The 16790-nt window shown below is 39.5% G+C and overlaps 1 protein-coding gene across 6 annotated transcripts in view; it reads left to right on the top strand.

The window, feature by feature from the left end:
• PATJ (PATJ crumbs cell polarity complex component) overlaps positions 1–16790 on the top strand; it is a 361279-nt gene that overhangs the window by 51248 nt on the left and 293241 nt on the right. For all 6 annotated transcript variants that reach the window (XM_043876093.1, XM_043876090.1, XM_043876094.1 and 3 more), the window contains exons 13-15: positions 2894–2970; positions 5191–5247; positions 15176–15310. In XM_043876093.1, coding sequence (XP_043732028.1) covers positions 2894–2970; positions 5191–5247; positions 15176–15310 — 269 coding nt within the window. The remainder of the gene's footprint in view (positions 1–2893; positions 2971–5190; positions 5248–15175; positions 15311–16790) is intronic.

Here is a 16790-nt window from a genome sequence, read left to right as displayed (position 1 = left end):
TGACTCTGCGATGCCATGGCTGTATCCCGCCAGGCTCCTGTCCTTGGAATTCTCCAGGCACGTGTACTGTAGTGGGTAGCCATTCCCTTCTCCATGGGATCTTCCTAAGCCAGGGATCGAACCCTGGTCTCCTGTGTTTCAGGTGGATTCTTTCCCATCTGAGCCACCAGAGAAGCCCACAATAGAATATTACTCAGCCATTAAAAAGAGTTAAATAATGCTGTTTGCAGCAATGTGGATGGACCTACAGAGTGTCCTATTGAGTGAAGTAAGTCAGACAGGGAAGCAGAGATATCATATGACATCCATTATATGTGGAATCTAAAAAGAAATGATACAAGTCAACTTACAAAACAGAAACAGACTCACAGACTTTGAGAATGAGCTTATGGTTGTGGGGATGGGGCTGGGGGGAAGGTTGAGGGGAAGGGATAGTTAGGGAGTTTGGGGTGGATATGTACACACTGCTATATTTAAAATGGATGACCAACAAGGACCTACTGAATATAGTACATGGAACTCTGATCAGTGTTATGTGGCAGCCTGGATGGGAGGGGAGTTTGGAAGAGGATGTATGACTGAGTCCATTCTCTCTTCACCTGAAACTGTCACAGCTTTGTTAATTGGCTACGTGCTTAGTGTGTACTTCATCACTCAGTCATGTCCGACTCTTTTTGACCCCGTGGACAGTAGCCCACCAGGCTCCTCTGTCCATGAAATTTTCCAGGCAAGAATACTGGGGTGGGTTGCCATTCCCTACTCCATAATCAGCTATACCCCAATATAAAATAAACGTTTAAAAAAAAAACAAACTCTAGGGGGGTCTGGTCATACGGGGCAACCTCCACAGTATTGTGAAAAAAAAAAAGTTGTCTCCGGTTATAGCTCTCTTTCTGGTACAGGTTCCCTAGCTAAATTCCTTTAGGTAGTTAAGGGAGGGATGAACGTTTTTCCTGAGTCTGCTGGATCTTGGCTGCCTTTAGCTCAAAACAATCCACATTCCAAGGTGGCAATAGTTGGCATATTCTTTGTTGCCAATGAAATAATTGTGTCAGATCATCTTAATGTTCATTTTTTGTGTGTGATCATTTTGTGTTGCCTAGAATTTATTGAGCTGCTGAAAGTAATCTCTTTCCTCTGGTACATAGGCCTTTGTTCTCTGATTTAAAACTCAGGACTATGATTTCATTGTATGACTGAGGTAAAAATAAACTTAAAAGAATTGTAGGTGAAATAAACATCTTATACATGTGTATAAAATTTCTTTAGATATCATGTTCTTAAGCTTACAAGTCAACCAACACATTACAAGTTCTCTTTAAATTAGCCTACCACATAAGAAACTGGTGTCTGTGAGAAATTTAATAGAACTCTTAATGTAATTTCTTATGGAAATGTTAATAGAGTAGGCACAAAGGTGCCGAACCCACATGAAGGACATTTTGTTTTTAATAGAATCTTTAGTTAGTTATCCTCGAAATGTAATCTAGCACATCAGTTAATGCAGTTACTTTGTGGATATGCGTTTGTAAATCTAGTAATATAAGTTCTTTAGTGTTCATTAGTCTTAGTCTCTGATTTTTGAGGTTAGTCTGTTTTACTTAATGATTTGCACTATGTAATTAAGCATTATATGCATCTGAGATTAGATGTCTGCTGAAGGCTTGAAAAAGCTGATCTTGCAAGTTACGTTTGATTTTAGACAGATGGTTATATCAGTTGTGGTAAGTGTTCTGTGACTTGTCCACTCTTGTGACACAATTGAGTTTTTCTTAAAGAGAAAAGGTGGAGGTCTGTTTATTGTCTGCTACCACTGTGGATCTAAATTGAAATTATAGTTTTAGTACTTTGATTTTTGTCTATTAAGTATTATTCAGACTGCAAACTGCATTGAGCTTCTGGCTAAGGTCATATGGAGGATAAGCAGGACATTTAAAATCTGTCTTCACTTTTAAAAATCATCTGACCTATGCAAAAAAGGCAGTACTCCCCTTAAGTAAGAAAATCATAAAGGTATGATAACCATATAGCCACAAAAGACCAAAGTAAAACCAAAGTTTCTGTTACATTAAAGCTCATGCAACTCATTGGTTGAATTAAATCAGACAAACTTTTATATCCACCCAAGTAAAAAGCTTGATTGGGTCATGTTGGTGTGCCTTGTTGATAGTAAAGATATCTTGATAGGTTTTTACACTTCCTGTGGGTGAGTGGAAGGTACTATGCTGAAGCGATTAACATTCACCTTAAATCTTTGTCTTAACATAGCTAGCATAAAGCAAAGCCAGATGCATTTTACTTGTAAACCACAGGATGTTTGCATATAAACTATATAATTCAGATTTCATTGATAACTTATCATTTCCTCTTCCGTTTAAAATATTCCTTAACAGCAGAAGCCCTATTCATAGTTTGGTCACAGCCATTGTTTACATTTTACATGTCTTATATGTCACCTCTGATAGCTGCTGCTGCTAAGTCGCTTCAGTCATGTCCGACTCTGTGCGACCCCATAGACGGCAGCCCACCAGGCTCCCCCGTCCCTGGGATTCTCCAGGCAAAAACACTGGAGAGGGCTGCCAATTCCTTCTCCAATGCATGAAAGTGAAAAGTGAAAGTGAAGTCGCTCAGTCATGTCCGACTCTTCACGACCCCATGGACTGCAGCCCACAAGGCTCCTCCGTCCATGGGATTTTCCAGGCAAGAGTACTGGAGTGGGCTGCCATTGCCTTCTCCCACCTCAGATTAACTTTACCTAAATAGACCTAAGTTAATACACTTTCATTTTTATTCATTTCCCTTTTACTTACTCAAACTGTGCTGTTATGGGAGAATTCAGTAGTTTAGTGGGTTTAACTCACAGTAGCTTCAACTTTTTTTTTTTTAAATCCAGAAAAAGCCCCAGACTCTCCAGAAAATGAGCTGAAATCCAGATGGGAAAACGTACTGGGCCCTGATTATGAAGTAATGGTATGTTAAAATCTTCTAATAAAAAACACTCATGTCTCATTCTATGTCATGCTCCTAATGCCACAATTGAAAGAAATGGAAGACTCAAAGAATAACCAGCCTGCCTTTATTTTTTCCTCCTGTGTTTTTTCCCTATTGGATCAATGAATTAATATTATTTTTTCATTTTAGACTGCAAGAACAGTTAAGGACTGCAGACAAGTTTCAGTTACAATTAACAGACACTCAGTTCATGTTGAGACCATTTAAGTTAACAATAGGCTGAAAAATATTAGAGGAGAGAGGACTTGCCTTTAAATTTATAACCTGTATCAGCTGCTTAAAATTGCTGGCATTTTTATGATTGCTTTTATGATCTGTTTGTTTTATTGTACACTGAAAGGGCTGTGGATATTAGTCCTATGTTTCACAAAGAATGTTACAGTTTTATGAGAAAAATGAAAGAATGATTATCAAATGTATTTGGGAGAACAGGAAGTAATTTAGGTTAGGTATAAGTTTATAGTGCCAGTGGTCCATTAGACTTCCTTTCACCTGTTATTAGATTCATTGAGTAAGGGATTGATTACATTTCCCCCAAATGAATCCACATGAAAGCAGAAAGCTGTGCTTAGAAAAGCCTCTGCAGTGCCCATTAAACGTGTTAGTAATAAAGCATTCTATTAAATTTCTATTGTTATTCACATTTTCTTACATATGTTTGCCATTAGTATTTGTTGGCTGGTTGGAGATTTTTTTTTCTATTCTAGCCACTATCTATTGTCAGACATTTTCCAGTGTCATTAACATGAGTCAAAACAGTTTATGCTTTCTCTTCTTGCTAGTTTTGTACTTGCATGTTGGTCCTCATGAACTGTTGCTTCTTCGTAGATTTTGGAGCTGTTTTGTCATTAGCCTATCACCTAGTGAATGACCTTTCTACTATTTGGAGTGGTTAATATCCAAAATAGTTTGGTGTACCAGTTTTTTAAAATGGTTGGTTTCAAATGAGCTCTTTTTGGTTAAAAATTTATCCTCTTTGGGGCATCCCCAGTGGCTCAGCGGTAAAGAATCTGCCTGCAGTGCAGGAGACGTAGGAGATGTGGTCTCGATCCCTAGGTCTCGATTCCAGGAAGATCCCCTGGAGGAGGAAATGTATTCAGTGAAATGTATTGAATGTATTCACTCCAGTATTCTTGCCTAGGAAATCCCATGGACAGGAGCCTGGTGGGCTACAGTCCATTGGGTCACAAAGAGTTGGACACGACTGAACATGCACATTATCCTCTTTATAACTACCTTTCCAAATTTAATTTATCACACGATGAGGTCATAACCGAGGGTCTCGAAAGAGGAGACAGAATTTGGAGTTGGAAATTTAAAGTGACAGGGACAAGGCAATGAAAGGAGAAGCCAGGCAAGATGGATGAGTGAATGTGTACATACAAAAGTGCATACCTATTGCATGCACATGCTCTAGTGTTTCTTACTGTGTTTTCTTCCAGAATCTACTTATCTGAAGTGCAGTACTTGTAGGAGATTTAGCTGAACCACTGTTTAACTTATCCCCCCTCCAGGTGCACTGTATTTTATTAACAACTTACAGATGCAAGTCGTCAGTGAAATGTTTTGCTTGCAAGGAATTCACTTCTGTGGATGTCTACCACTGAAGCTCAGAACAATAGTTTTAGGCCATGATTAAAAGCTTTCAGGATTCCACCATCTTCCCACCAGTCCAGGTCTTTTGTTTGTGTCCTCGCTGGCTCTTTCTCCTAGAGAAATGATTTGAGCTTGCTGTGGAAATTCAGGTGCTTCAGTTTTTCCAAACTTCTCTGATTTTAATGACCTTGCAAACTTTGTTTCAAGGCCTAGGTTTAGAAATAAAAATGACCATAGTCTTGGTTTTGTGAAAAGAATAAAATTTTTATGGTTTTAATATAATGGAGGATTAAATTAAAATTTTAGGCATCATGGATTTTTAAAAATAGTACATATATTTGCCCATCACCTTCTAGTTCAACTTTTGAATCATTTATGAAAAAAGACTGTTGGGGAGAACAATGTCAAAAAAGCAAATATTATCTGAGATTTTGTATTGTGTGTTATGGATTTTAGAAACAGAAAAAAGATTAGATGGAGTTATCAATATATAGGTTTTATACAGATTTTTTTCAGAAAGCCTAGGAAGAAATAAAGTTATGCTTTTACAAATATTGACAGTATCTTTTCTTGTGAATTTAGGTTGCCACTTTGGATACACAGATTGCTGATGATGCTGAATTACAGAAATATTCGAAGGTGAGCGCATTGTTTAAACCGTTGTCAGTTTTTTGTTGCTTGAAGAAGTTTCTCTAAATTCTTGTCACAGTAGCTAGATGAATGCTGTGACCTAAAGTTTTCAGATTTTAATTTTAGAGGTTTTCTGGAAATGTAGTAGGTTCTGACTGGTATGAAATGTGATAGTTAGATGTGCCTGGGAAGAATGTAGGCCACCTCAGATGCCAAAATTCCAGGCTTGACTGCTTTGCCCACCTTAAAGGTAGTATTCAGAGCAGGCTTTGCAGAGTGTGTTAGTTTTTCAGATATTATAAGTCCTTTTAAATTGTTTCCTGGACTTCCCTGGTGGTCCAGTGGTTAAGAATCTACCTGCCAATGTAGGGGATACGGGTTTGATTCCTGGTCTGGGAAGATTCCACATGCTGGCAGATCAATGAAGCCCGTTTACTACAACTACTGACCCTAACAAATATTCAGTTAGACTGAATATTTGATACTATGCACGCCAACTACAGAAGGCTTAAGGTGATGTTATCTCTGTCCAAAGGAGTCACTGTTTCTTCTATTAAGGAGATGCTGTGCGTGTGTGTGTGGGTGTGGGTGTGTGTAGTGAGGCAGAGGTACGGTTCAGATAGGGTTTGGACTCTCTTGGGTTGCCTTTGCTCCCAACACATGACCTTTCAAGTATTCCATTGAGTCTGAGGTATTTATCAGTCCCTGCTCCCTAGTGGAATCTGGGAACTCCAAGTCTCACTCAGTACTTTGGGATTGTAGAAATCTGCTTAGCTCTTCAGGGGTTTCCTGATTAGTCTTCAGCTTCCTTGCTGTTAGAACTTGAGATATCCTTGGAGGAAACCATGCCCTCGCTCAGGCTCAGTTCATCATGTAGTTCAGCTTTAGTTGTTCTTACATATTCCAAGCTGTAAAACCCCATCTCATCATTTTCTATTCTAAGGAAAAAATACAGTGACCACACTTGTTGCATCTTAAAGAATGTCATTGTCTTTCTCCAGGCAGAACATGTTCTCTCTCATCTTCATCCCTACTTCCTTGCCACCAGTCTACTTATCTTCTTCCTGATCAGCTATGCATTATATCTGTTTGCACTGAGTTACTCTGGTATAATGGTGTGGAAAGGTTTTGAGTAGAACAGATGTTCAGAACCAGCTCACCAGTACATTCAGCTGTTCATTTGTTCATTCATCTAGTATTTATTGATATCAACTCAGTGCCAAGTCCTCCACTGGGTCTGGGATTTCAGAAGAGAACAGGAATGAAAAAAAAAAAAAATCCCTTCCCTGTAGAACTTATATTTTAGTAGGGGGAGATAGAAAATAAGTAATAAATTATATAGTATAGATGATATGTGCCAAGCAGGAAAGATGAATAAAAAATTCAGGAGAGAAAGTGAGTTTGCAATTTTAGATAGGTTGATCAGGAAAAGCCTCATTAAGAAGGTAACATTGGAGGAAATACTTTGGGGATGAAATAAGCAGCCTAATTTTTCTTCTGTATAATACAAACAATAAAATCTACATTGTAGAAGGTTACATATAAGTATATTTAATATATGCCCCAGTTAGTATAGCTCAGTGCCGATACATAAGAACCATTCCATAAATGATAGTTTTGTTTCCCAGTTGTATGCTTCTAGTACTTTTAACCTCTGACCTATTTAGGTCTCCTTTAAAAAAAAAAAAGCTGTTTTAAAACATTTAATTGAAATTAGAGTAGTAAAGAATCCACCTGCCAATGCAGGAGATGCAGGTTCGATCATCCCTGGGTTGGGAAGGTCCTCTAGAGAAGGAAATGGCAACCCATTCCAGTATTCTTGCCTGGAAAGTTCCGTGGGCAGAGGAGCCTGGTGGTGGACTATAGTCCAAGGGATTTCAAATAGTTGGACACGACTATGTATGCACACACTAGATTATAGCAAAAACTTTGTTTTTTAATTTTTTTGCACTAGAAGAATTGCACTATTAATCCTTAATAGTGCAATCCTTAATTGCACTATTCTTTTTTTCATATTTTGTTGTTACCTGTATATGTTTACATACTTGTACTTGGTATACTCATTCTTTTGTATGATATATGTGGCAGAGAAGGGATGTGTGCTTTTTTTAGTGTAACATTATCACGTTTACTTTTTTAAACATTAATTTCTTTATTAAATGTCCACAGATTATTTTAATGAGCTATAATTTTAAAAAATCCTCTTAAAATTGGAAGTTTGGCTCTTGATGTAGTAGTTTCTACTTTCTGTCTGCAATATGTAAAGAAAACTGGCCTGTCTAAACCCATTTCACACACAAGGATCCTAAAATTTGCATAGGTTGAAAGAGTCACCTTAGATTATACAACTGGATAATATAGTAGCAGAGGCAGTTTGCAGCTTAGAGAGCATTTTTTTCATTCCTGTAATATTTACAGAGCTCCTACTTCACACCAGACACTGCAGCCAACTGTGGGGAGCAGAATACAAAGGGTCCTCTCTCTCCTGGAGCCTGGGTTCTGGGCTAGGTTTGCTGTGCTGTGTTTAGTCACTCGGTCATGTCCAACTCTTTGTGACCCCATGGGCTGTAGCCTGCCAGGTTCTTCTGTTCATGGGGATTCTCCAGGCAAGAATACTGGAGTGGGTTGCCATGCCCTCCTCTGGGGGGTCTTCCCAACCCAGGGATGGAACCCAGGTCTCCTGCATGGCAGGCAGATTCTTTACCAGCTGTGCCACCAGAGAAGCCCAAGAATACTGGAGTGGGCAGCTTATTCCTTCTCCAGAGGATTTTCCCGACCCAGGAATCAAACCAGGGTCTCCTGCATTGCAGGGGGGTTCCTTACCAGCTGAGCTACCAGGGAAGCCCTGGGCTTGGTTTGGGTCATGATAATAAACAAGTGTAACCTGAGAAGATAGCTATAAATTGTAAAAGTGATGCAAGGTAGTGATTGTAAGAAGTCATGATGATTTAAGAAGCATAAACAGAATGATGAAAGCAAGTACAGTTGGGAAAGAGTTGGCCTGTGGGGGGAATGGAAGTTGTTTTGGAGTGTCCAAGTCCAACTGAATGAGCAGTAGGATGTTTTTAGGCGAGGAAGACCAGGTAGGTACTCCAGGGCCTTGAGATCCACACTGATAAGCCTGGGCTATATTCTCAGTGCCAGGTAACACCAGTGGAATGTTCCAAGCAGGTTAGTATCATGCTCTGAGATCAAGGCTGTAGGTTTTTCCTCTGTCTTGTTAGCTTTCTGGTTAGGAAAATCATGTTTCATGACTATTGCTGGTGTTTCTAATTGTTTATCTGGCTTTAGTTGGTCACCCTGGTAACCACTTCATAGCTGGAAGGAATTGTTTTAAGGGATGCAGATTCAAGAAGCATCTCCCTTTGTGACAGGCCAGTGTTAACAGAGAAGACTTTCTTGTGAGGTGAGTGGAGTTGTAGGGAGAGAGGGGAAAGCACTTTATAGTGGTTTGAGCATTAGCTGAACTGCTTCTAGGAATCTGTTAATCATGACACAAGAACACTTTTCCCGCATCTGGGGAGACTTGCACTTTTAGGGATGGCTTTCTTGGCAAGTGTTTACTGTTAAGATAATCACAGAGCTATGAGGGAGAAGCATTATGCTCATGTCAGTGACCTTTCTGCCGGCCATCAATTGTAATACAAAGTGAGCATTAGTAATTAGTGATATCCCTGGTGTGGGCAACAAAAAGACCAGGCCCTGTTCTCTGGCTTTGACAAGACAGACTGACAAATTTCACTTTGTTTCCTTCCTAAATTACTTTCTCGGAGCCAGAGGGCATTAAGATGTGAGTTTGCTCCTCACTCTGCTTGAGCAAGTAGAATTGTGAAGACAGTGGAATGTACTGGGCCCCCACTCAACCACCAGGGGTAGTGCTTTGCTTTAAAGACATTTCTCCAGAATAACTCTTTTGGTTAGCATCTATTTCCTCCTTTCCATTTTTAGTATGCGGAAACTGTCAGGTAGGTGAAGTGACCTGCCCAGGATCATACACAGCTTTTGCTCTTCAGTCGCTCAGTCATGTCCACTGGGGTCCTTGGACCCCATGGACTGCGCCAGACTTCACTGTCCTTCACCATCCCCTGGAGCTTGCTCAAACTCATGTCCGTTGAGTCGGTGATGCCATCCAACTATCTCATCCTCTGTCCTCCCCTTCTCTTCCCGTGTTCAATCTTTTCCAGCATCAGGGTCTTTTCCAATGAATCGGCTCTTCATGTTAGGTGGCCAAAATATTGCAGCTTCAGCATCAGTCCTTCTAATGAATATTCAGGATTGATTTCCTTTAGGATTGACTGGTTTGATCTCCTGACAGTCCAAGGGACTCTCAAGAGTCTTTTCCAACCCCACAGTTTGAAAACATCAGTTCTTTGGGACTTGGCTTTCCTTATGGTCCAACTCTCACATCCACACATGACTATTGGAAAAACCATAGCTTTGACTAGATGGACCTTTGTCAGCAAAGTGATGTCTCTGCTTTTAATATGCTGTCTAGGTTTGTCATAGCTTTTCTTTCAAGGAGCAAGCATCTTTTAATTTCATGGCTGCAGTCACCATCTGCAGTGATTTTGGAGCCCAAGAAAATAAAGTCTCTCACTGTTTCCATTGTTTCCCCATGTATTTGCCATGAAGTGATGGGACCAGATGCCATGATCTTAGTTTTTTGAATGTTGAGTTTTAAGCCAGCTAGTAAGTGGCAAAATTCAGAAAACAAATCAGGAGTTATCTGGCTCCTGAGTCTGTGCCATTCTTTATGCTTTTCTGTTTGAGTAGATAATATATGGACAAAACATAAAATCTAAAAGTTTCAGAAGCAAGTACTGCAAAATATGTTTCCCACCCATCCCAGTTCCCTTGTTCTCCGCAGAGGCAACCAGCCACTCTTACCAATTCTTAAGTATGTATTTATATTCTTAAGTATATAATTTTCTGGCCTCTTTTTGAGTGAATAACATAAGATACAGAATCAAATAACCGTAGTGACAGTGGTTATCTAGTAGGGCAGGTGGCCTATCAGAAACATCAGAGGAGCTTTTTCAAAATAGGCATGCCCGATTTTGTTCCTGCTGACTAACATTCTTATTTTGTAGGTTTGGGGTGAGGTCTCTAAGGGGAACTGTGATTCCTTCCTTGCCTCACTTCATTGAGAATTATTATTCAGGTTTTGCTAGGATGCCTTATGTGTGCAGTTGACCCTTGAACAACATGGGTGTGAACTGCATGGGTGCACTTATATGCAGAATTTTTTAACAGTACATACTATAGTACTATGGTCTTCGTGGGTGGTGCTAGTAGTGAAGAACCTGCTTGCCAATATAAGAGATATAAGAGACACGGGTCTGAGCTCTGGGTTGGGAAGATCTTTTGGAGCAGAACTTGGTAACCCACTCCAATATTCTTGCCTGAAGAGGCACATGCACAGAGGAGTCTGGCAGGCTACAGCCCATTGGGCCATAAAGAGTAGGACATGGCTGAGTAAACAGCAACACTACAGTACTACACCATCCTCAGATATGGAGGAACCTCAGATATGGAGGGCTGACTGTAAGTTATACCCAGATTTTCAATTGTGTAGAGAGCCAGTGCCTCTAACCCTGAATTGGTCAGCTGTATTCAAGGAAGGAGGGGTTACTTCCTCAAGACAGATGAAGGAGGCTTATGTGAGGATGAACTATACTCTCAAGAATGAGTTTGGAGAAATAAGAACAGTGGATATTCAAGGTGGATGAAATACCATTAGTAAAGGTAGAGAGAAAGAGCCATAAGGGCAGAGTGTCAGGTTAGGTGTCAAATGCTCAAATATCTCTTGGGCCAGACAGGTAACAAATGCTATCTGAAATGGGAAATGGCAGCTGATGCTTGACCTCGGTGTAAGGTAGCTGAAGAGATATTCAATATATTTCTCTACAGCAGAGTATGTAATATTTATTTTTTGAACATTCAGAGTTAAAATTTTAATTTTTTTTAGTTCATGTCGTGTGACTTGTGGCATCTTAGTTCCTTGACCAGGGATTAAATATGGGTCCTTGGCAGTGAAAGCATGGAGTCTTAACCACTGGACTGCCAGGGAATTCCCCAGAATTAAAATTTTAGACAGATGAGAGAAACTAATATAAATCAAGCTCTTCTAGGTTGACTGTCTTGCACAACTTCTATGTGAATATACCTCACTTTGGAGGCCATTATCCTGTGTTTCATCATTAGTTTAAAAGTTTTAGCCGCATTCTTGGAAAGTGTGTTTTTATTTGGGGTAAATTTACCAACTCTTTCTACCTAATCTTTAAACATAAATGGTTATGTAATATCTCCAGTGAAAGAAAAAGAGAGAGAGAGGTGTGCGTGTATATAAGAACTAGTCATAGGATCTTTTCTGTTCTATTTTAAGTTCAACTTTCTTGGAAGCCTCCTCCCCATACCATTGACATAGCTATTCTTTTTCAGAAGCTTTTTTTTTTTTTAACCCTGGAGCAACATTTATATTCCCACTTGAGTACTTTGATATCTTGTTTGAGGGACAAGATGAAATGAATGAACTGCAGCTTGTTTCCTGACTGTTCTCTCCACTCATAGGGTGAAGGCCTCTTGCTTTCTTGATCTCATTTGATCTTCATCATTTTAGCGTCAACAGTAAATCACCCAATGGTCACACTTTCCTTGGATCCGATTCCTTGTATCCTTTACTTGTCATATCAGGATCATGAACATCCTGCTGCTCAATTAACTTTGTCAAGTTAAGTAGGACCCCTTGCAAAGCACATTGAGTTAGCAGCAAAAAGCATAACGTGTTTTGTGTGCGAAGGCGTCAATCATCTGTTGACACCTACTCCTGTCATTTTAGCACTTTCTGCTCTCAGAATTCTGAAAGGGTGGACTACTGAAAGAGACAGATGAAATGGTTGATTTGTTTAGTTGCTAAATGCAGCTGGGACAAGTAATTAAATAGTCCTGCTCCCACAGAGACACCTGGAGCCACGTAACATGAAGTCTCAGAAACCCAGCTGTACTCAGATTTAGATTTAGAACTAATATTAGGTAGGCATCTTTTAGATTGACAGATTTTGTAAACATCATTTCTAGTTTATCTGTTCAGTATGATTGAAGGTGGAGCATAGGTGTTTCACGCAAGCTTCTAGGGAGCGTGTGGTATTTACCGATATCTAGGGGAGTAGCCTAGAGGGGCATAGCTCTGCATCTGGTGGGCAGGGGATTCCTTGAGTAAGCTGGTGCTGCTCTGCGGTGCTCCAGCCTGTTCCTGACATCAACTGTTCATGGAGAAGGGAAATAGAGCAGGTTTAGTAAGGGGCTTGGAGGGGAGCCTAGGATCAGTTCCCTCCTTGATCCTTCTATTTTTTATGGGGGCATGCTATTATACAAGCAGCAAAGATCTCTCTGTGCAGCAATGTCCATTTTAATTTGGGCACTTATTTCTTTGTAGGAATTACCACCACTGTCTACCCTGTTGCTCAAACCAAAAATTTAGCAATTACCTTTTTCACTTACCTCCCACAAGCAGTCTACCAGCAGGTTCTTTGTAGAGGTGACTCATTCTTATCCTTTGAATCTCACCTTACATGTCCCCATCTGTGTGAAACCTACTCTGACCAACTTTTCAAAATAACCATCATGGTTGTGTCTGATGTCCTGACATTGATTAGCTCCTTCGTAGCACTTACCACAGTAATTTGAGATTTATATTTCACTTGTTTCTTGGTGCATTGTTTATTGACTTATTTTGTTTTGCTTGAGTCTGCTTGCTGTCTTGCTTGTTTATATTATCTGTCTTCCACACTAGATGTTAGTACCATAGGATAGAGACTGTGGGATCTTACCAGAGCAGGGATTGAACAGCTGTCCCCTGCATTACAAGATGGATTCTTAATCACCAAGGACCACCAAGGAAGCTCCACTACATATATTTTTTTAATATTTATTTATTTGTTTAATTGTTAAATAAAAATAAATTCATTTATTATTTATAAATTTATTTTTTAATTTTTAAAATTGTTAAATAAATTTACTTACTAATTTATTTTTAATACTACTTTATTTGTTTAATTATTTGTATAATTTCATGTTTAATAATGGCTGTCATCAACAACCGGCTTACAGAATTCCTGAAAATGGAAGAATCTGCTCTTGCAAGCAGACTTCAGCAAACCTTTGGGGACCCACTGGCCACTCTCTGCTCTAGCGTTTGGCTCATAAGGAAGGAAGGAAGAGAGTTGGCAGAGATGGATGGGTAAACTGCTATTACAGAACATTTCTCAGAGCTTTTATTCACCTTTCAGTGCTAAAGGAAAGGACCCTATTATCTCCTAGCTTGATAGTAAAAGATTGGGTACAATGACGAAACAGAATGAGATAGCAGCAGTGAGAAATGAAGAAATCACAGAGAAGAAACAAAAATAAAAACAATCTTACTTTCACACTGCTAGAACAGCTCATTGCCCGAGATGACTAGATCCTGAGGTGCTTGGTCAAGAGCATTTAATTTTCAGAAAATTAGCCCAAGGCCAGGAGTTCCTCATGCCTGATTTAAGCCATTGTGGCCATAGTCAGCTGGCTTCATTGCCACTTCACATTTGTCTGTGTGCCTGTAGTGGCATGGAAATGAGCCCCAGGTGGTGTCTGAAGCAAGGCATGTGGAACTCCGGGGACTCAGAGCAGATGACTAAGGGGAGGTGACAAGCTTCAGGATAAATAATCACAGAGAAAGGGAAATATGAGGGAAAGAGCCATGTCATGAGTGCATTGCCACCTTGTGTAGGGTTTCCTCCTCAGCAAATACACCATTAGAGATGGGCCTGGTATTTTAGATAAATGGACTGTTGATATAGGAAGTATAAATTGTAATTAGTACCATTTACCATATTTGCTGGGGGGTGGTTGGGGGCAGGAGGAGAAGGGGACAGAGAAGGGGACAGCAGAGGATGAGATGGCTGGATGGCATCACCGACTTGATGGACATGAGTTTGAATGAACTTCGGGAGTTGGTGATGGACAGGGAGGCCTGGCGTGCTGTGATTCATGCGGTCGCAAAGAGTTGGACATGACTGAGCGACTGAACTGAACCATATTTGAGTTTATATAGCCACAGTGAGAAATCATTGGCTCCAGTTTTGAAAGTGAAGGGCATGGAGTTTGGTCAATGCCCTTGATCTTTATAGCCAACAACATTAAGACACCAATTTTCTTACCTTCTGAGAGTAGAATAACAATTGCCTTCTTTATTTCACACCCATGCCTCCCCCACATCAGAAAGTATTCTATCTTAAACTGGTGAGATGGAAAAAGACACTTGAAAGAGGTACCATCTTTCATGAATTAGTTCAAATAACATGTTATAAGTCCATCTTCAGATGCCTGGTACTATTCTAGGGTCTAAGGTTACAGAGAGAAAAGATACCCTCAAGCAGGGAGGCAGTTAAGAAAATAGGAATTTTAAACACAGTGTGTTGTGAAGTGTGATGGAGATGTATACAGGGTGGTCTTATATCTACCCTTATATCACCTCCAGATGGAGGTGAATTAACTCAGATAACAGGAAGGGCTTCATGGAAGCTGACACTGCTTTTGGTATTGAAGTGTGAATGGAACTTAAGTTATATATTAAAAGGAGGGATGAGAAGCCCTGCAGAAAAGTGAAACAAAGAATACATTCTGGGACCAATTGGAAGTTTGGAGTGCCAGAGCTTAGAATTGGAGACTTCGTATGTCTGTCTCTATTCCCAGGGAATCTGAAAGGGAAACAGTGAGAACAAGATGACAAATGACTTCATATTTTACTTGAGGCTAGTTTTCCAGTTATTGTCTCTTTGGGATTTTCGTGATCTGATTCAAGGGGTGGGGCTATCATGTCAAAGTGACATTTGATGGAAGATTACCAGCCAGATGTGTCCATGTCATGTTTATATTTCTGCTCTATGTTTTGGTGCAGCTGCTGCCCATTCACACTCTGAGGCTTGGCATGGAAGTGGATTCCTTTGATGGGCACCATTATATCTCTTCGATTGCTCCAGGTGGTCCTCTTGATACACTGAACCTCCTACAGCCAGAGGATGAACTTCTTGAGGTAAAATTTTTGAGGGGAAAAAAGATACAGGGCAAGAATTTTTAAGTTGTGGGAAAATGTGTTCTCACCAGAAATCCACTGAGTTACATTACTAATGCCAATATAATGTAAACTACTAGAAACTGAAAAATACTTGTTGACTATCCATGGGATTGCAAAGAGTCAGACATGACTGGGTGACTGAACAACAACTGTATTGTATACTTGAAAGTGGCTGAAATAGTAGATCTTAAGTATTCTTAACACACACACACACACACACACAGAGTACGGAAACTATGTGAGGTGATAGATGTATTAATTAGCCTCATTGTGGTAATGATTTCACAATATATTTATCAAGTCATTTGTTGTATATGTTAAACTTGTACATGTTATATGTCAATTATATCTAGATAAAGCTGGAAAAAATAAAGATGAAGAAAAATACTAACAACTTATGTAGTAATAAGAGAAGCAGATGATATACTTTCGGTTCATTATCTCTATCCTTTGGGACTCCTGAGATGTTCTTTTTTTGAATGCTTATTTACATGATTAAGAAAGAACCTAGTGTCCCACTTTAGTTTGTCAGCATAATTTTTTTTTCAAATTTCTTTCTTTAAGACTGTAATCCCTGACCCTTGTTTGAAACATGTACTTGTATTTATTTGCAGGTTTTGATGATTATTTCTGGTAAGAATTAGAGCTGGATAACCTCAAGCTAATATGTTACTGACTGGCTTTCAAACAGTCTCTTTGGGACTCCCTCCCCACAAGATGGCAGCCTCTGGTGGGCTTACTCGGGCTTCTGAGCCTCTCTTCAGTTGGAGCAATTCTAGAGCACTTATGCTTTGACATAAGTCCTTGAGAGATTTTATTAGACTGGAAAGTTCTATCACCAACACAGCAGACAAATCCAAGCAACAGCCCTTAATTTTATAGATAAGAAAACAAGGCATTGATTTCCCCCAACTTTACCCATTGATAGAATTATGACTTTAGTTCATCTTTTGTAACTCCCATTTCATTGGTTTTTCAATACATCACACTACTTTCAGAGCGTCTAAAAAAAAAGTGTGGACTTTGTCAAACTTAGAGAAGGCTGTGTAGAAAAGTATTCTTCCAAGTGTTAGATCCACAAGAAATCCTAGGTTGGGTGTAATAGAATCAACCTCATTGTCTTGGCCAAGATTAGAATCTCATGGGCCTGGAAGTAGAGATTTCTTTATAAAATTATATTTGTTTAAAGTGAAGTGGCAAGGATAGCAAATAGGTTTCTTGTTGGATTTTTTTTTTTAAGTAGTGTTCAGTCACCTGGAGGAGTATGTTGAGAATTTCGAGTTGAATTTTAAGGTCAGAGAAAAAAGTACTATGGCTATTGGCAAATTCGTTCATAAGCATAGGAGGCCAGGTGTTGGGATCCTGTTTTAAGGTGTAATAAATGGCTTATTTTTTATAAGTGTTCAAGAAATGATATTGGGATGCTTAATGTGAATTA

The sequence above is a fragment of the Cervus elaphus genome, chromosome 20, assembly GCF_910594005.1.
Source record: "Cervus elaphus chromosome 20, mCerEla1.1, whole genome shotgun sequence".
Classification (NCBI taxonomy): domain Eukaryota; kingdom Metazoa; phylum Chordata; class Mammalia; order Artiodactyla; family Cervidae; genus Cervus; species Cervus elaphus.
This window is presented reverse-complemented; position numbering and strand designations above follow the sequence as displayed.